At 39.4% G+C, this 13961-nt stretch overlaps 1 protein-coding gene across 1 annotated transcript in view; it reads left to right on the top strand.

The window, feature by feature from the left end:
• Positions 1-13961, top strand: part of PRKAR2B (protein kinase, cAMP-dependent, regulatory subunit type II beta) — a 90738-nt gene that overhangs the window by 29169 nt on the left and 47608 nt on the right. The window contains exon 2 of the mRNA XM_014963559.1: positions 6744-6779. Within this exon, the coding sequence (XP_014819045.1) occupies positions 6744-6779 (36 nt within the window). The remainder of the gene's footprint in view (positions 1-6743; positions 6780-13961) is intronic.

The raw sequence follows: 13961 nt of genomic DNA, 5'->3' as shown, positions 1-13961 counted from the left end.
TCATTTCTTCGAACTGTCAGTGAATGTGCCAACTGGAGTCTGATAACTAGAAGAAAGAATAGCTCTTCAGAGTAAAGCAATCAGTTTCTAAAGTTATTCCAACTGTAAAAAATTTCTTAAGGAATACAGAGATCTATACTGTACAGTTTTATTGCATAATTTATGCAATTTCATTTAACAGCCTCATTTTATCATCTTCCTAAATCTGTATTCTAGTACTACTTAATATTTAGAGATTCTAAGGACGAAAAGACCATGTACCTTGACCTCAGCTGTGGCACTGACTGTAAATACAGTCAGCTGCTAATTCTCCACCGGGAAATTATCTTTTGTGGGTATTCTGTGCCATTGTGGTTGTGGATTACCTGTGCCACTGCTACCTGTGCTGGTAGGACAAGCACCACTGAACTGCTCTTAGAGCCAGCTCCAGTGCTGCCCCATAGCTGCCCCTGTGCAGGAGCAACTCAGGTGCCTTATGATGCTCCTGTAGAACTTGGCGTGCAGAGGCATCTGGCTGGAGTTAGTTTTGGGAAGACCATTTTGTTAGCACCAGCCACGTTGAACATACAGCGGTGCTGTAAGAGGCAGGCAAGCCCCTGCTGAGACTGGCTGTGGGTGACTCCCGTGGGTGAGACCACACAAGGGGGTGGCAGTGGTGGTGCTTGTTCTGCCTTCCTTGAGATTCTGTGAGGTCTTATTAGTGTGAAGGTATGTTAACATAATTGTATTATCTTATGTGTGTTGCAGTCTGGGAGTGCTCTGAAATAATCATTCTACCCAGAATAATCTTGAACTAAAGTGAAAGTTTCCTGCGATGGAGGGAAAGACATTGAGGGGCTGGAGCGTGTCCAAAGAAGGGCAACTAAGCTGGTGAAGGGTCTAGAGCACAAGTCCTATGAAGAGTGGCTGAGGGAACAGGGGTTGCTTAGCCTGGAAAACAAGGAGACTGAGGGGAGACTTTATCGCTCTCTAAAACTACCTGAAGGAGGTTGTAGTGGGGTGGGTGTCAGTCTCTTTTCCCAAGTAATAAGTGATAGGACGAGACAAAACGGCCTCAAGTTGTGCGAGGGGAGGTTTAGATTGGATATTAGGAAAAATGTCTTCACTGAACGGGCTATCAAATATTGGAACAGGCTGCCCAGGGAAGTGGTTGAGTCACTGTGCCTGTAGGTATTTAAAAGATGGGTGGATGTGGTGCTGAGGGACATGGTTTAGTGGTGGACTTGGCAGTGCTAGGTTAACGATTGGACTTGATTATCTTAAAAGTCTTTTCTGACCTGATTGATTCTATGAAATTAGAGGGGCTTCATATTCTTACTGTTGTTATTATTATTCATGGTGTCCCAGTCTATCATTGTCCTGGGTAATGAGGAGTTATCTGTGTTTCATCCATTTGGGACATAAAAACATAGGTCTGATTAAAGCATGTATTTTAGAAAGGCATTCATGTAGATTAGATTTTTCTTGACTTCTGATTAGATCATTCTAATTAATATTCTGTTTATGAAAGGAGACAAGCAAATGTTAATTTGCGTCACATAGGTATGTGATTACAATAGGTATAATTCAAAGTATTTCTGAAAGTTGATGGATCTCTGAGAAATAGGTGAGCTTGGGACTGAAAAGGTAGAGTCCATAATGCCCATGATACTTGTTGGTTGAAACTAGGCCTGGGATTTTGAGGTATGTGATAAAAAAACCTCATGTGTAAACCAAGAGCAACACTTCTGAAACCACCAGAGTTAAACTGTATAAAATCATGCAGTGTATTGAGAGCAGGTTCTCAGTCTCTTGTTGAAATTTGGGCTATGTTTAACCCACTGACTCACAGGTTCTTGAGAGTCTTAACACTGCTTTGCCCTCAATAGGATAGAAAAAAAATGTATAATTTGGTTATGACTCTTGTTTCATAACCTCACTTGGGGTATTTGCATCTTCCACACAATGATGGCAGACTGTGGTCCAGATTTTTCTGTTTGTGTCTACCCTTTAAGATATATTAGCAGTATTCTCGTTCTGTAAAGTGAGCTGGGTTTTGGGGGGATATAGGCTTCTAAATTTGAGGGCTTTAGACATATAATGGCTGAATTTAATTTTTTAATTTGGTTGGTTTTTTTAAGGGGATTTAGCCCTTTGCCCTATGAAGAAATTACAGAGGCTAATTGAAAGTGGAGCTTGCAGAAAGTGTTCTAATTTTTACTAATACTGAAGATTAATCACTAATCTCCTGCCAGCCCTCGTCACTCAGAGCAGGCATTTTGGCTTTGTGTATTTTGCTCTAAAAGAGCATTGCCTTGAGTTGCTATAAATGTGGTCTGAGCAGTCTCCTGGTGGTCTCCATCCACGGGAGCAGCTGCAGGGACCCCATGTGTGCTCACCCTGGCCTGGGCACAGGTGGGGTCCCATGCACTCTGCAGCATGGCCCAGGGCTGTGTATTTGCCTTGGTTTGCAGACCTGCAGAAGGCACAGCTTACAGATCTGGCTGTCAGAGGGTGCTCGAGCACGTCCTCAGCAGCCCCTGATAAGCAGAACCTCTTGTTAAATCCCGGGCTGACAGTCCCTGATTTCTTAGGAAGGCTGCATGTCTAATGTCTGCAATGTGTTTAGCTTCTTATCCCAGGTGACATTAATGGCACAAGAATCTCTGACAGTTTCTGAAGCAAAGTTGACTTGGAGCACTTAAACTGGGAATCTGCAAAAAGGGACAGCTCAAGCTATCAGAACAAGTCAGCCGTGTAGAGGATGCCCAGCTAGGGATCCTTTTCTACCATCACCATCTTAGACTTGTGCTCTGCAAACCCCATAGACCCCCATTTCCTCTTCAACTTAAAAAATCATTCTGCTTTTGTGGTTTGTTTCATAGGGCTGTTGTGATGACCGCATAATGCTTGTAAATACTAGTATGAATGGTAAAATACAGTGGGGAAAAGAGTAATGGTTAGCTAGTTGTTGAGTCATGGAAATATTTTTAGCGCATGCTTCATGTAGTTTGATGTTGGTTTTACAGCTTATTATTGCTGAATAGATACATCAAGACACTTCAGCCTCTTTTGATCATTTATCAATTATTTCTGTTTATTCACTTGATCTGTATTGCCAAAATACTTTAAAAACTGTACATTCGTACCATCATCTGAGCAATGATTTGCAAACGTGAATTTCAATTACCAGCAGGTAACATTTTAGACTCTGGAATTCTCTCTTACGTAGGTGCTAAGAGCAAAACATTTGTAACATGTCATGTACGGATCGATAGCTTACTCAGTTTCAAATGATAATTTATTCAAAACTTTGCCAGGATACAACCCCCTGTCATTTATCTTTTTTTTTGCCTTTATTCATTTTCCACTGTGTAAGGTCGTAATTGATTTTGGTTGAGGCAAACTTGAACATGAGGAGTCAGGTTTAATATTGGAGTGATACCACACGCTTCAACGAGACCCTCTGTGCACAGGAGGAAGTTACTCCGCCGGGGTGCAGCGCTCGTTTTCTTACTGTAAAAAAAGGTCAAATGTCATTGGATGTGTTTTGAATTTATCTGCATGCCAGTTTACCCTTTATTGGGAAAAATCCCTGGATTTTGCAATGATGAGGTTTTGCAATCCATGGGTTTTTTTGTTCCTTTTACATTTTGCACAAGTCTGGGACAGGGGGTGTGTGTAGCTGTAACTTAAAGTACTTTTTTTCCTAGCCAGTTGTTTTATTGAATCATTCTGAGCAGCCAACCCTCAGCACAGTGTCACTAGAACCTTTAAGATAAACTACATTTTTACTATAGAGTTAACTTCAACAGCTGCATAGCCATTGCCTCAAGCCCCTTCCCTTCCCAAGTTTACCCTCGCTGGAATATTGTGGAGCTGTGGAGTTGTATGTGTCAGCAGTGTCATAAGGCAGGTGTTGTCAGGGATGGGGTAGCTCTGGACAAGGCTGCCTGGGTTTCTCATGGTAGGGAGAAGTCCTCGGGCAGCCTCTAGAGCCCAAATGCCTCCTGCTTTCTGCTGTGCCTGCAGGCTGGCACCTCAGAATCCGTTTGTGGATGTGGCTGTGAGGAGAGGGGCGAGTGGGGTGTTGGGGAGCAGCTGCAGCAGCAGCCACTGCACAGGACCTGAGCACCACTTCTTGTGTGGAGCTCAGGACTTGAGCCCACAGGGGTAAGTACGAGCTCCCTGTGGCCTCTGAGTGGGGTTTCAAAGCTGCTCTCAGAGTTAAACCTGGGTGCCAAGACTGTCTCTTGGCGTGATTCTCTCTGGGTGCCGCTTCCGTTGGAGCCCTGTGGATCAGGGCAGTCATCTTAGTCCAAATCTAAGAGTCAGCTCATCTTAGTCCAAATCTAAGAGTCAGCCTAGCCCAGAACTCAGTAAGGGCAGTGGCTAAAACAAGATATTCAGGGAAAATGGCAAGTACAAGAACAGCAAGTAGTGCTTCTTCCCTGGAAATCTCTCTGACTCCAAGAGGAGCCTTTAATATCCCTCACTGAATATTTCTGCAATCGATTTGTCCATTTGTTTCTGAGCCAAAACTCTTACCTCCTGGTATGTTTGAAAAGTGATTTAATTATTTTTTTCAGGGCTCCAGTAAAATGCTTCTTAAACTCTGTTTTGCCCATGTTACTATGCTTCTCCTGCCACCCATGGTAACAGCCGGGTTGATCGTGCATCTACTCTGTGGTGAAAATACCAGCTGAATTTCCATAGGGCTGATGATTCTCTGAGGCCTTCTTGTAAGCTCATGCTCCCATCTTTCTGGGCAGCAAAAGTACATTGTGATTTGCTGCAAGAGAAATAGAGAGTAGTTCAGCTTGCTCCATAACAAAGAACTGTGGGTGCTGCTTCTAAAATAATCCCAGTAACACATTTGGATGACCTTCACGAAATCCCAGTCTGTGGAAGAAGGCTTTGCCTGGTTGCTGCTCAAACTCTGGCTATTCACATGAGCTTGGAAATAGTTCCTTATTTTTCTGACATTCTTGCCTTTTTTTTTTTTATTCCTAACAGTAAATAATTTGTAAAAAAGGTGGAAAAGGACTTGCCTCTTTGACAGTCCCAGTAACTGGTTTCAAAGAGAAGTGGTCTCCAAAGTATGTTAGTTTTTTTGTTAGGTGTTCTTTTTTTAATGTTGTAATTTTTTTTTTTGTGTTGGTAAAATGTGCTGAGGTAGCTGTCTAGTGGAATTAAATCTTCATATGTACAAGTGATGTACAGAACTGACAGCCAAAGCCAAATACCCTCTCTGAGTTTGGGGAAAGCTTTTGAATGGGAGCAGAGCACCATTTTATGCTTTCTTTTTAGAAAAATGTCAGATTCCAAATATTTTTTTTTTTATATGAGCACATCTGCTGAGAACTGCTGCTAATGTACATGCTGTATGTAACAGCTGAGCCATCTGATGGTGACAGACAAGCCTGGTGTTTTGAAATGAATCTGGCCCATAACCCTACCAACAAAATGAAAAGTTTTGAGGAATGAAAGAGCCATCTGTAGTACAAAACAGTAGTTGCATAAAATATCGTATCTGCTCCAATAAAAAATGTGTCTAAATTTCTTGTCTTTTTATTAAAAAAAATATTGGGGGGAATTAAAATTCACATTTAAAAATATCTTTGCTGGTTATGTTGCTCTCTTTTTTTATTTATATGTATGTTTGGAGCTTGTGATAGCTTATTCACCAGAGGTTTCCTTGCTCATAACTAGCACTTTGAACTGCTGTAGTTGGGTTTCCCAGTGTCTGTCTTGCCACTTGGACCTGTCACTACTGTATGTGTTTGCACAAACCGTCTGCAACTGTGGTTCAGAAATTGTAGCTTTGCTCTGTTTTTTCTCCCCAAAGGAATAAAAAGTCAGTTTGCTTCTCAAGCTGTTACTGTCTCTCCTGTTTTCTCAGCAATTTTTTTTCCTCTTGGCTTAGATTTTGAAGAAATGATGCATAACTCCCATGTAAAATTGAGATAAAATAAAAGGGTTCGATATATTTCATTTTTCAATTCCATGTAAACATTAAGAGCATTTTTTTAAGGTTGAATGTTAATAAGCACTGTAAGAGCATACATTTTTAATGTAGCTGCTGCCCACATTTGAAATTAGGTCATTCAGATTTTCTTCTTACTGTTTATACCAGTAGTTAACATATCACATGAAAGTAGAGTTCAAGACCAGTGTTTTATACTAATTAGAAGCTTCCATTTGGAAGGCAAAACATAAAACTTTATTGCTGTATCTATTTTATCTCTAGTAGCTCTTGAAGGAGCTGGTAAACCTGGAAATGAAATGGAGGCAAAAGTGTGTGCTTTAAGATGTATTTTGCAATCTCTCCCAGTTGGAATCAAGACAGGAGCCTGATACCAAGTGTTTGCTGCACACAGTTGGAGATGTGCCGAGATGGCACTATAAAACAGTCATTTGCACCGTAAAACAGGGGTTTGGGCAGGGGTTGGCATTGTTATTGACTTACCCAAGGAGTTTTAGAGGTTAGTCAAAGCAAAAGTTGGTCTTTCAGAGGGTATTGCAAATTAGTCTTTTTCTCTATAGATGCCAGGTTTCTAATAGGTAGTGACTACCACAGCTCTTGCAAAGCTGCTTAAAAGTTTGAGTGTGCATCAAGTTAACATGGGTTTCTATAAAGATACAAAAATAAGGGTTAGCAGTTTTGTAGTTGTTGCACTTTGAATGAAGTATAACATTGTTACACTTCACCTGTGTTAGAGACTATTACAAAAAGAATCTAATTGAAGTGTGTTCTCTTTCAGCTCCAGTGATAAACCGGTTCACCAGACGGGCATCAGGTAAGTTGGATAAAGTTGCATGTTTCATTGGTCTACATAATAGTTGAAACGTAATGCTGATGGTGATTGTCATGTCAAACAAGCAACATTGGTCATATTTCTTGAAAGATGACTGACTTAGGTTAACCACAAATTTGTTATCTGGCTTATGGAAAAATGTAGCCAAGGTTTCAGGTGACAGAATTTGCATGAAGCCTTCTTGTTGTTGTGGAATTGATGAAAAACCGAAGCTTTTCTTAATTTTACTCCTAACAGAACTGAACTTTGAAAGCAAGAACTGAATGTCATCTGATGCAGGGTTGTCTTGCTTACTTCATAGATGGCCTGAAACAGCAATTCGGTGATCAGCTATGTGTGACAAAACGTACAGCCGTGCTAGACACCTCCCTGTGTTTTTTGAAACCCAGCTGGTGTGTGTGGATGGTGGTGGCTGTGCTGTGCCGAGCTGGCAGATCAGGTCCTGGTGGCAGCGTTGCCGTGGTGGTGGTGTCTTGTGGCAGGAGTGTGCCTGCTAACCTGTGTGTTCTTCAGGTTTACTTGGTTCATGCCAGCACAGAGGGCTATCTACCTTATTCCGTTACATGTAACAGATCCCTCTAAATTATGTGTCATTAAAAATGAATAATCTTGGCCTCTCCTCATTGTTCTGCTGTATCATAGCCTTTAGGCTTCATTTTTGAGGGCTTTTTCTCCTGAAGTGTGAGGGCCCAGAATCTAAGCTTTATTTGCTTGAAATACTATGAGTCTGAGAGTGGGGTGTAAAAGCCACCACTAAATGTAATGAGGCTCATGACTGACTCATAAAAGTCAGCAGAGCAGGAGATGTGAGCTGCTCCTAGTCAGTATGCTGAGTTTAAAATCTAACTACAAAGTGCTTTCCATTTTCAACTGCAGATGATTTTTAGTAAATGTAATGAAGTTTGTGTTCTACAATGCAGTAAGTCTATCCAGACTTCTAATTTTGCTGTGTACAACCTCAGTCAGATAGTTCCTTGTCAATATAAAAATATTAGTGGAGACCTCAGGATTGCTAGGGAACTGCTTAGAAAAATGAAGGTTTGCATTTGCAGGACTGGTGCATAGTGTATGTAGCACAAAGTAAGAAAACGTAATGAATTCCAAATATTCTCATGTTTTAAGTAATGATAGTACTTCATGAGGTACAGTAGCATGAACTGAAAGGAATGATTTGTTAACTAGCACTCAGTAACAGTGAGCAGGGCTTTATGCAAGTTACATTCTGTGTTTTAAGGAAAGTTTTACTGTGACTGATTGATAGCTGACTTTAATGAATGCAGTCCTTATAACAGATGTGTGATAAGTGTTTGCATTTCAGTAGGAGAGTTGAATTGTTTCAAAAGCTAATACTTGCTCAGGAAAAAAAAAATTCAGTTATTTTTGATGTTCCTTTAAACAAAATTAAAAACGAAGCCTGAAATTTTTGCACAAATATAGGGGAAATAATTTCTATGGGCAATTAATATTTCATGTGTTTTGGTCTTGCAGTGGAGAGATAAAATAGAATTATCTTATTCAGATAATGAGCCAAGTTTTATGGTATGGACCGGATGCAAATCATGTGAATACACTTCAAGCTGGAACAAGATAATACTGCTGCCTGCCATAAGTACTATTTTATTAAGTTTCTGGTAGCTTTAATAGCCAAACCAGTTACTTTTCAAACAAAAAAGCCTACGGAAGGTGATAGTTCTTACTTTTCTTCTTCAATACTAAGTGATTACTGGAGAGGTACAGTACATTTAAGAAACTTAATTGATAAAATATAGAATTAAAAATATGAAACAACCTGTGCTGATAATACATTTTACAGGGATGTTTGCATCCTAACCATATTTTTAGATACTTTTTCTTAATTGAACAATTGTTTGGATATGTTAAGCTATTCAAGGTACCTTGCAAGTGGAAAAGTCAGATAGTAACAGGTTTTTTTATGCTTGGTAGCTTAATAGCATTCTGTAATCGAAGTTGATTCTCACACTTAGGAAATGAGAGGCTGACTAAATGAAACATAGGGTTTTTCTCAAATATGGATTTCTCTTAATTTTAGGCTATTTAGCTAAATGCTATTTTAAAATTTGAAATGTGTAAGAGTGTTGATTCTTGAGTGGTTTTGAAGATTTGTGTCTGATGAACATTTCCCCAAGTTAATGACAAATATTCGGAGAGTTGGCTGTAGCATGTGCTTTCATGTTGCGTCTGATCTGGTGATACTGCAGATTGATTCAAAAAATTTGATTTCAGGGTCCCAGCCTTTGTCATGCTCATAGGTTTTCTCTAGTTCTCTTGCATAGGCCTAGGAGTTGTGCTGCCTGAGGGTGCATTGATTTAAAGAAAATATAAATACAGGATGTTTGGGTGTGTTAATTTTCGTTGCATCTCCAACTGACCTGTGCTGTGGCTCTCAAGTAACTACATCTGGAAGAGGGGGGTAGTAGTGGCTGCTTTTAGGTGCTGGTGGGATGGAGAAAGAACTGGAAACACTGACACCAGTTGAGGCAAAACATCCAATGATATCTGCAGCAAAGGCTCCTAGATTCTTCTGCTAAAAGCTGCTTTTTGAGCTCTTGCAGTGATAAGCAGGGAGAAGCCAGGAGATGACACACATTTCTTCACAAAGAACAATAATTCTCTACAGCGGATGTCTTGATTTTGATGTTTCTGTTATTCTTTGGATAATGCCTAGTATTTTACTTGGTGGCATACGATATAGTTATTTTTCTTAAATGAGCTAGAAATTAAGCAGCCAGAGTTTAATTGCTGAAGCACCTGCTGAAAACAATATAGTAAGGCATTTATTATTTAACAGCTGTTCCTTTTAACATGCTGTGAATGTATTAATGTACTGTTATTGGTATGTAGAGAATAAAAGCACAAGTAAGCTAGGATTAATTAATTGTTCTTGAATTTCAATTTTTAAAATATATTGAGCTAACTAATTTAGTATCTCTTCTGTGTTTTAATATATATGTGTATATATATTCAATGTGGGCTCTGTACATAAAATACGCATATATCATAGTACTTATGGGCTAGTTATTAATCCACTCCATTGTTCTAGACTATGCACAAAGAATAATAGATATCGTAGTCTTAAACAAAGGAGTTTAGCAAGAAAAGGAGATTAAAAATACTTTATAGAGCTAGAATGAACAGTGAGTCAGATGCAAGTAGTTAATTCTTAATTTTTCCTTTAAAATCTGGTGGGACTAAGATAAAGGAGAAAAACTGTTGAGGTGATCAAGAGACTTGGATGGGAAGAAAAGGGGGCATGGAGGTAGAAGCAGCGTAAAGTGGAAGAGAAGGTTGTAAGTTAGTAAGGTGAAAAATGAGCAGGAATTCCTGAATAAGCTGCGAGGTAGAGAAGAGATGCAGTTTCTGAATATAGACAGATACTTTCTTGCAATGGATGAGATTAGTTTTCATCATTCTGAGTATGAGATATTGCCCTGGTTTGAGGTAAAGCAGAACCAATTTTCTATTCAGCAATTTTACTTTTTAGCTAAGCCTCTTCTAAGTAACGGAACTCTCTGAAAATTAACATCATTTTGTGGAGACACTGTTCACTCTCAGACAGATAAGACCTGATTGTTCTAATTTGTGCCCAGGAAAGGTATGCAGAGAGGCTCTTTCTTATACTTATTGCTATACCAACCAAGGTCAGGTCACTTTGTTATTTGCCCTGTTGGAGGAGCAGAGCAGAAGAGCGTAGAGGACGTCACACCTGCAGGGAGGAATGGACAGGACAGTTTTGGTGACCCAAAACTGACCAACAGGGTATTCCATCCCATCTGCCCCATGCTCAGTATAAAATTTGAGGGATCAAAGGGTCAGCCTCTCTTTCTTCAATGGCTGGTGTCTGAGGAGGACTCTGTTCATCTGCCTTTGGCCCCAATCTGTGCATTCCTGAATCCAGATCAGGAATCTAGTTCCCATCCATTGCTGACTGGAGTCTGGGACTTTCCCAGTGCCTGCCAGTAACACAATCATCATCCTGGGAGCTCAATATGATTTTGTATATATTGTATATATTTCATTATTATTTTCATTTATTATTTTATTAATATTTTAATTAAAGTAGTTCAGTTTCCTTTACACTCATACATCTCTTTCTCCCTCCCTCCCTCCCTCCCTCCCTGTCTCGAGAGGTAGGGAGAGTCTGTCATTGGTCTTGATGGCCAATCCAGCCCAAACCATGACAGATAGCTAGGGTTTGAAAGCTGATACAGTTCTGTATGTTAGCAGAAGCATTGGGTTCCTGCTTTTCAGCATCTTGATGGATAGATAAACAAGTAAATTATCTCATTAAATACTAGCAGGAGTTTAGAATAATGCAACAAAACCAGCATGAATTTGCTACAGAATGAGCTCAAATTTATACTTGAAAAATGCTGTTTACAGAGGCTATTAATACCCATTTACTAGTAATATATAAAAATGTATATTATCATCTTAATTAAGAAATAGATAACACTCTATAAGGTTACTTCAGTTATGTATCTGCTTAAGGTTCTGAAAGAGTTGAAGAGAACCTGACTGAGGTTGCTGTGAGTTAGCCTTCTCAGGCTAAGAAGAACTGGTAGATTGGCTCAAGAGCATCTGTGGAGCATCTCTTACCACCAACAGGGATAACTTCCTCGTTCCTCTCCCCCAAACAATGTCTAACTTCAAAATACCATTTTTGTCCTGTGGAAAGAAAATAAATGAAGTTTAAAATATCGTTCTCTCAACCAAATGGAAAGAGAAGTAGCTTTATGTATTTGCCAGCTTCCCCACAAAGCTCTAAATAACAATAATTGAAACATAGACAGCATAGGCAGAGTACATCAGTGCTGAACCTCTAAGGAGAAACTGGCTTAGGTGTATCTGGAATAAACTTGCAATTAAGGAGCTACCACTCTTGTGGAAAGAACAGAAGGAAGCAGAGAAGGCAAAAGCTTTTAGGGTTCTCAACCATGGATGGTGGTGAGGACTTCTCCAAAGGAGAGAGAGAAACACATTATATGTAAATTGGTGCTTACATTATACACCTACTGCATCAGCCATCACCCTAAGTGAGAAAGAGAGAGAATCTCACATGACAGTAGAGGAGATCTCTGTGCAACAATTACTCTTTCTTCTTTTTTTTTTTTCTTCAAAACATTTTTTAATTTGTAGTTGTTGAACTTGGAAATATTTTTTGCCTTTACACACGGTGATAATAACTGTCACTTTTACATGGCTGATTAACTGAAGAGGAAAGGCTGAGAAAGAAGAAAGCCATTTTTTATGCCTTTGAAAAGGATGTGTTTAATTCATTTAGCAGGTACTCAAATTCAAAATACTTTTGTATGAGGTCAAATCACATATTGCAGTAATTTCTGATAAAGACAGGGCTGTGTTTAGTGGCCTGTCTCTCTCTTTTTTCAGAAGTACAGAATTTTTCTAAGAATCAAAACTCATTTTGCTTAACTACAAATTTTAGATTTAAAAAACGTCAACAGTTTGAACAGAAAGAAGATGCCTCATTCTTTTTATTCTTAATTGTCTGAGATGCCCAAAAGCCATGATAATAGAATTGTCTAAAACAGATGGTAGTTAATTTGAATTGGTAGAGAAGTTGATTTGTTTAACTTCTGCTCAAGCCTTGCAATTATTTAAATATTTTCCAGCAAGAATTTCTGCAGGTTAGAAATATTTTCTGTTAACCTCAGTCAGCAGAAAACACTTGATAGGAAACCTACGACACTTTCAGTTGTTTTAGAATTTTCAGAAATAAGTAAATCTTTTAATTGAAATGCAGCACTGATTAATTTCTAAGCCCCTCAAGCTCATTGTTTTTATTAAAATGGTACATACTCACAGTGAAACACTTCACAAACAAGTTAGTGAGTACTTTTATAGCATCGTTATGAATAACGATGACGCCAGTGGTGGGCTGCCTGTCAGACTTCCCAGCCCTGTGACTGCACAGCTGGCAGCAGCATCAGAGACTGGATACAGGCATGCACACTTTGTCACACACAGGTCACGTTACGGGGCTGTCCCCACGGCGTGGTCCCTCCTGCCCAAGTTGGCTGTGCCCTCGTCAGGTGGCGGTGATGGGTGTTGTCAGCTCCCCCCCTCTGACGCACAGGGCTCACGCCTCTGCCTGGCATATGATGGATGCCTGGGTGCTGGCACGCCTTCAGGAAGGAGGAGGGAAGTTCTGCGCAGCCCTCACAAAAGGGAAAAATCTGATAGCAAGTTTGCCAGAACAATTTATCTATTCTTGATTTCATTCTTCGTCTTTGCGTAAGGTGCCATTAGGAAGAAAGTGACAAGATAAAAGTTTTTGGGCTTCATTATTCTGAACAGATGTGTGGACTGTGGATTAGTCATGCCCACAGTAGCATTTACATATATCACTGCTAGTTTTCAGTTTAATGATTCCTACAGAAAATGTGACAACCTACTTAAGAAACACTGAGGAATTTTACTGAATTTAGACCATGGGAGGCCTGTCAGTGAAGGAATGGCTAATTACTTTCTGAAATTATAAGTATGGAAGAACATAAGTAATACTAAATTCAATTGTTAAATATAAAGTATTTAGGAAGAGCAAATAAATACTGTTGGCCAAGGATAGAATATGCCCCTAAGAACAATATTTCATTCGTAATTTCAATCTGCTTGAATTATATTGATATTTTCTCAAAGAGATTGGCACCCACTTTCTATGGCATGTTAAAAATTGTCAGAGAAAGGCAGCTAATTGAAATGAAGTGCTATTCCCTTTTATACAGTAAGGCAGAAACTGGAGTTCTACCCAAAATAATGGTGAGGAATGAAGTAACTATAAACTCCCCTTCGAAATGCTCAGGTAGGAGGCAGTGTTGTTGCAGAAGCTTATCAAGTCATAGTGGCAGAAGGCAGAAGAGTAAAGAATTTTATTGATGAACCAGTAATTCCAGTGTAGTTCTTCAAGCAGTTACTGGTTCTGCTTGTTCTGATGAACAACCCCCAAACCAAATCCAAGTGGTGTTGGTTTTATCTTTCTTCTTTGTTACATGCCTGTAGTCAATCCATAATTTAAAATGCTAAATCTTTTTTTTTTTTTTTTTTTAACTAAAAAGGAGCAGAAGCACGTAAAAACAAAATGTTCTAAAAGTTGTTTTTCCAGAACTGTAATTTGAACATAAGCCT

Source organism: Calidris pugnax, unplaced genomic scaffold, assembly GCF_001431845.1.
Source record: "Calidris pugnax isolate Ruff unplaced genomic scaffold, ASM143184v1 scaffold44, whole genome shotgun sequence".
In the NCBI taxonomy this organism is placed as follows: Eukaryota; Metazoa; Chordata; class Aves; order Charadriiformes; family Scolopacidae; genus Calidris; species Calidris pugnax.
This window is presented reverse-complemented; position numbering and strand designations above follow the sequence as displayed.